Here is a 6,885-nt window from a genome sequence, read left to right on the forward strand (position 1 = left end):
AGCCCTAACCCCAAGGGCATCGGAGGTACTTAACAAGGGAAACCCAAGGCCTAACCCCAAGGGCTTAACAACAAGAACCCAAGGCCTAACCCCAAGGGCATCGGAGGTACTTAACAAGGGAAACCCAAGGCCTAACCCCAAGGGTATCAAAGAGAATTGACCCTATGATCGGCGAGGTACTTAACAACAAGAACCCAACCCCAAAGACATCCAGGAAAATTGACCCTGTGACCTCTCGATGAAAAAGATACTTTTATTTTAAAATATTTAATTTACTTAAATATTAATAATAAAAATATTCATTATCATATAAAAATTTTAAAAACTTTTTTTAATTAAATTAGAATAACTTATAAAATGTTTTTTTCCCTCTTTCCTTAATTATGATGGATAATTAAATCTGAGTTTGCTATCATAATTTCAACAACTCCTCAACGGACAGCATTATTCAAGTTGAAAGTACAATTTTTTTAAGGTGGCCATGTTTTTCATTAAACAAATTATGGTGAATACGTGGTAGCTTTCATTGCCAATTCCCAAGACACATTCAAGTAAACCATGAGCCTACAGCCACTTTTAGTTTTGGGACGAGAAGCATATCTTCGGGCCATACTCAAAATCAAACAAATTTTGGCAAGCAATCATTCTCAATTGAACATTAGTTGCACTGTGGAGTAGTTATTTCTGTGTGAAATTACAACAGTTTGCTTTGATTCTCATTGTTAATGCAGGCATCTTTCTCGATCAAAACCAAACTCACGACGACTTAGAGCAGACAAACGGTTGGACTGTGAAGAAATAATTGCTGCTGTAGATGGACTTTCAGACAAGACGATATCATACCCATCTGCGAATGAATCCATTCCTTCTGCCATCAGTTGCCAGAATAAACCCCCTCCTCCTGTTCTTCCACTGCATGCAGCAGCATAAATGCTTTCATAGATCTTTGAAAAAAACCTGTCCCTTTGAGCCGTGCTATACCCTGGGTCTTTGTATGATTTTCCAAATTCAGCAAATAATACTGGTTTCTTCAGGATTCTGCTTGCATCTTTTAGATGTGTTTGCATCCACCTTTTCAAGAAGGAAAGTTGTGCCTCTTCATCTGATCCAGCCAGCCTGTTGAATCAATATCAGTACAGTAGAGTGCATTTAGAGCATTATAATGGACAAAGATATATTGGATACCAAATCCCTGATTAGTATATTAAAACCATCTAAGAAACTAATTCCCTAGGCTAAATCAATCAATCCCAAAATTGTATGACCTGGACCCTACACTTATCAGGATTTAATCAGCTGTTAGATTTTACTTACTAAACTCTCTGTTTGTCAGTAGTCATTCATGGGTTGTAAATGAAATATACCAGGCATCTGGGTAGGAATGAACAGTTGCGAAATCGATCACTCGAAGCTTATTATTGGTAATGAAATCTGTTCCCACCAGGTATCCCCCTGGATTCGTCTGATTAGCCTTTTCAGGGGTTGAGTTGCCATAAAATCCTTCCAGGCCAACTTCAACAAGGTGGTTTCTATCAATTGACTTCACGTACTTGCCCATTTCTTTTATCCATTTCTGTAATTGAAAAGAAATATGTGAAAAACACAATAAAAACATCCTGCAGTTTAATGAAACAATCAAGTCGATGCAAGATTTATACGTTGTTTGACCTTCAATATCCTTCCAGAAGTATCACTCTGGCAACGGGGCTCGTTGATGAGTTCCCACGCAAAGATTGTAGGGTCGTTCTTGTAAGCAATTCCATTCATAGTGTTCACTCTGGTCACAACTCTCTGCAAGCAAAAAATACATAAGTCCAAAGTTCATGCCACAGTAAAAAATGAAGCTCTAAGCCATCTTCAAGTGAGAAGCAAGGAGCTTTACAATCTAAGCACAAATGTCAATTGCTTCATGTCTTATGTACTTAAAATTCTTGGTGACTTAGGCTAAAATATTGGAGTCACAAATCCCTAATTGTTGGAGACACTTCCAACTGGAATAAGGAACTTAAATTATAGTTCGACTTGGAATTAAGAATAGGGAGTTTTGATTATAGTTTCTATTAGGTTTTTCTTTCCACCATTAGAAAGTTTTGGGATTTTCATGTGATCTCAAAAGCATCTAAAACCCTACCATGAAAAACCATTTCACCATATCTGAAAATAGAAACTTTGAGTAGTTCTATCTGCCGTGACCTAAAGCTTTTGGTTTCCCAACCGACCTCAAAAATTTTGGTTTTCAGATCGATCCATGACTCAAAAAACTCATTACCTTGAAAGGGTTAATGCATAATTACCTTGATGTGGTTTCTGTAAAACCTTTTCACAGTGGGATTAGTGTAGAAATCGTCATCAGATGTGATATTTAACCCTGCTTCGCGTCCCCATTGAACATATTGTGGCCTTCCTCCATAATCCTTGTAGTTGTTTACCAAGCTCAATATGACTCTGATACCATGCTTTTTGGCTTTCCAGACCACGAAGTCCAAGGCCTGCAATTTGCCACATAAAAAACTAATGAGAATTACAGTTATTATGCATGCATTGTGTATTGAATGTATCTCATCAGATTGAAGACCTGAAAGGCTTGTTCATTGTATACACCAGGAGAAATTTGTAATGCTCTATATGTATTTCCATCGTTGAAAGCCCATGTACGAGCAACAGTCAGACCATGAGCTGCAGCTTGTTGAAAAGCAAAGGTAACTTTTTTTCTGTCTGTTTGATTTGTGGCTACAAACATCATCCAATATGAGTTGAATCCATTTACATACAGATGGCTTCCGTTCACAACAAAGTTCCTGCCTTTTCTCTTCACAAAAGAACTTCCAGCATGAAAGCAACTAATAGATTCCCATTGTTGAAGAATAATGAAGAAGGGAATAGCATAAACAACAAACAGAAATCTCATCTGTGAAGGACCCTCCATCAGAGACACTGATTGTTTGCTTAGGAAAACCAAACCAGACTCTATTTGTAAAAGCTGTACAAGCAATATCAATCTACTGCTTGATAACAAGCATAAATAATACACACTTGAAAGAATGAAAGAGGGGAATAAAGAAGATTGTGACTGGGTAATCTCCTGTCAGAGCTTAGCAATCAGCTAGTTAATGAGGAAACGATGACACATGGAGTGCTATATGGCGTGATGGAATGTGCTGTCATGGCACAAGTAATAAACCAGAGGGAGAATGATAGGAATGAATTCAATGTATTAGTTGAATGTGACAGATAAATAAAACATGCATTTAGAACATTAACAGGGCATTTATTGGGCATGGAGATGATAAAAACACAGTTCCAATTTCTGTCTGTGCTTAAAAGCTTGATATTACACTATAGATTCCAATTTTCTAACTTAATTCAACTCACCCACCCATGTCAGTTGGAAGAACTTTAAAATGGGTAAATGACTATGAATGTGAAAGAAGTTAAGGTGGACGAAAAGCAAACCAGTGGGAGAGAAATATAAAGGAAGTAAGAATGAATACATAATTTGATGTCCAGGAACGGCCATGCCAAAAACAGAGAAACACAATGACAAAAATACAGAGGCATGAACTAAATGACAACCCAAAGTACATGAATCAGCCTGATATTTGCAGATGCAACTGCAAAGGTAGACTGCAACAAATGCATGAACTGAAATGACAACCTAAGTACATGAATCAGCCTGATCATTGCAACTGCAACTGCAGAGGATAGACTGTAATAGAAATTATGCCAGCTCCTTTTTCTTGTTTCCTATCCAGGAGAATTAAGTACACTGTAATATCTGATGTCTTGATTTTGAAAATAAAACCGGGTGAATTCTCCCCCATCTGTCAATGGGCAACAGCCTAACCACACAGTACATGCCATAGTAGTTAATAAGGCGGGAAGATTGCATTTTTAATATTTTTAACTGTAACCATTATGCACCCAGCAATGCAAAAATAAAGCTACGGTCTATTTGCTACACAAATAATATTATAACCCATTCCAACATTAAATACAAATACAAAATACAAAATACAAAATAAGCAGATACTGATATCTACACGAATAACCCATTTCAACATTAGATACAAAATATGCGTATACTGATCGCCACTCTCTGTTGAGCAAAGACAGAGACGTGCACAAAAAAACATTTAGCTTCCATAACTACATGACAATGATATTAGGGAATTTCCATAGAGCTGCACAGAGACTTCTCTCACTTTTATCCTTTTATATCCGTGCACTGCACGGCCGACCTGCGTATGTACAGTGAAATTTTCGGTCCGTGAAGGTGACAGTTAACGAGTTTTGTCAACATGCAATTCAAAGTGAGAGAGTTCAGGTGCTTTAAAATTTAGATTTAGATTTTTCATTATTAAGTTGTGTTAAGTTATACTTAGAATGGAACAAAGATCTGTCAAACACTGAATATTTTTTTTTTTTATTATAACGAATTGATAGGATCCCTGATTTGGGAAGATTCAAGTTCAAATTTACTGGGATGTTGTTATGTGAAACTAGATTTTTTAGAGTTATTATAACAATTTATTTAATATAAATTTATCATGTTATTTGTGGGAATCATATTTGGGTAGGGAAGATAACAATCAATTCTCCTAACCATTCAAAATAAACCTAATTGATTATATATACCATCATAGATCTATCTTAACTTGAGATCTACCAAGCCATGAAATGGATCAAATATCTCAAGATGTAAACCTCTTTTTGAGTGCAAAACTTGAGGAAATGTTTGCACGTAGACAACTTGGCACATCTAGAGTCAAGATGAATCTAGATCTATGTTGGTTCTTACTAATATTATTTACCAATAGTCACAATTAGATCCCACCACCTGAAATGAAAGAGACAATGCAAAGGATTAGGTGGGAGCAAGGGAATATCACAAGTGATGGTACCATAGATGATTATAGTTAATTATCAATTTAGTGTTCTATACATTGGATGGTGGAAACTTATGGCATGTTGCATGCCTTGGATTCCAACAATGAAGGAGAAAGAAATGTCTGCCTAAGGCATCATTGCAGAATGTTGGGAGGGTAAAATCATGAGAGACCTATGCCATTGTGAGTGCAATGATGGTAGTGGAAGGTGGATGCGTTCGGTCTTGGGGGGTGTGGATGATTCTATATTTAAGTCAATGAAAAGGAGTGTTCTCATATCCAATATAGTGACCAATCTAACTGGTAAGAAAGTGCAATCTCATGTCTATTTTGGAAACCTTCTATTTTTGTTCTTGTTGTTTTTGTTTGCTTCTCTATGGTCGATATTTGATTTTTTAAGGAATGAAAGTGCTAGTGATAGTGTCATATGCAAGTATAGCTGAAATGGGGTGATCTTCTTTTTGGATTTGGGGGTGGTCTAGGCGGTCGTATCCTTTTGGCCTTTGGTTTTTATTGAAGCCCTTCTAATTATTCTTTTCAGCACAAGCTTTTCTACCTAGTTGATTTTTTTTTTCTTTGGCTAGGATGTTAACATATCAAATCTTGTGGTTAGTGGGAACAATTATTCAATGGAGAGGGTTTTTGTTAGTAAGAATTATTTCTAAGGTATTCTAGGTCACCTTTGATTGTTTGATACAAAGAAAAGCTATCTAAGAAAATCCATTGTCCAAATATCTTAGCGATGTAACCCTTTTCTAGGCTTGTTAAGGTTGATCTCTACTTGGGTCTCGAAATCAAATGTCTTTTTCAGTGATTGTTGTTTGGTGGCAGTTGAATGTTGGGGCACTATTTTTTTCTTGAAACCGTGTTCACATTTACTTGATTAGGGTGGTATTGTGGTGGAAATTGCTTGTGAAGGGGTCTCTATTTAAAAAGCTTTGCATTCTTTCTCATGCCCCTGAGTTTGATTTTCAATTTGGTGTGATTAATGTTTGGTTTTTGCTATGGGTGATTGATAGGCCCCCAAAATAAATATGATCAGTAAAATGTCATTGATATTCCACTGGACAATTCATCACAAAAGATCTGATAAAATTATATTTAAAATATGAAATTCTACACTATTACAATTTTATTTCTTTTTTAGATTCCTAGATTTGTAGAATGGTGTTAATAGTGTATGCATGTGAACTAAAAATTATGTAGAAAATAGATAAAACGAAATAAAATCTCATACACATTTGAAACAAGATATGACCTGAGAAATATTTTCGAGATGAAAACTCAACTAGAAGGTAAGGCCACTCTGCTCTCTTTCTTTGAATAGAAAATGTCTGTGAGTATAAATAAGTATGGCTTGTGGCTACTATAGTGCACAAATCATCTTTGTGTGCTCTATATCCTATCCCTCTTGACTATTTTTGCTCAGCTATAGAGGAAATGCACTCGAAAGAATGGACCCCTTTTTCCTCCTAGTGGCCCGATTATAACACATCTCGATAGCCTAATAGTGGTTAGATTTGACTACTTCAATTATTAACTAGAGTTAAAATATAGAATCTTCTAGAGACTTCTTCATCATAATCACATGGATAAACCCTTTTCCATGAATAATGGGGGCTAATGTGGCATCCTCTCGAATTACGGTGGTGAAAACAAGAAGGTCAACTTTTGAGTGGCATAACTTTCGCATATGAACTTTGATTGGCACGATTATTATGCCATTGGAAATTTCTCTATGTGTAGAATAGGAAAAAATGTGCTACAATAAAACGAAAAAGTTTTACCACCAAAAAGTGTCATTTGATGCCTAAAAATTCTCTTGGAAGGTTTTAGACCCCATTTTTCCAAATTGGGCTTCGCTGGTAAAAATGTTACTGAAAGTTGATTCCTACACTTTTTCCACTCACGAAGCATTAAGATGGATGACAAACAATATAATGATCCAATTTGGATCAAAGTAGATTATAAGGTCCATCAGTCGACTACTAGGAACATA

The 6,885-nt window shown here is 36.1% G+C and overlaps 1 protein-coding gene across 1 annotated transcript; it reads right to left on the reverse strand.

The window, feature by feature from the left end:
- Positions 1-602: 602 nt before the first annotated feature.
- On the reverse strand, positions 603-3,860 carry LOC149187296 (mannan endo-1,4-beta-mannosidase 1-like). The gene is made up of 5 exons (XM_089412780.1): positions 2,576-3,860; positions 2,295-2,489; positions 1,669-1,791; positions 1,365-1,573; positions 603-1,116 (listed from the first exon to the last, which is right to left on the reverse strand). Exons 1-5 carry the CDS (start codon positions 2,924-2,926, stop codon positions 723-725), a joined length of 1,272 nt encoding a protein of 423 aa, XP_089268906.1. The 5' UTR covers positions 2,927-3,860; the 3' UTR covers positions 603-722.
- Between the last annotated feature and the right edge of the window lie 3,025 nt (positions 3,861-6,885).

The sequence above is a fragment of the Pinus tabuliformis genome, chromosome 3_1 (genome assembly GCF_031772625.1).
Source record: "Pinus tabuliformis cultivar Carrire ecotype Pingquan chromosome 3_1, CPIR1, whole genome shotgun sequence".
NCBI lineage: Eukaryota > Viridiplantae > Streptophyta > Pinopsida > Pinales > Pinaceae > Pinus > Pinus tabuliformis.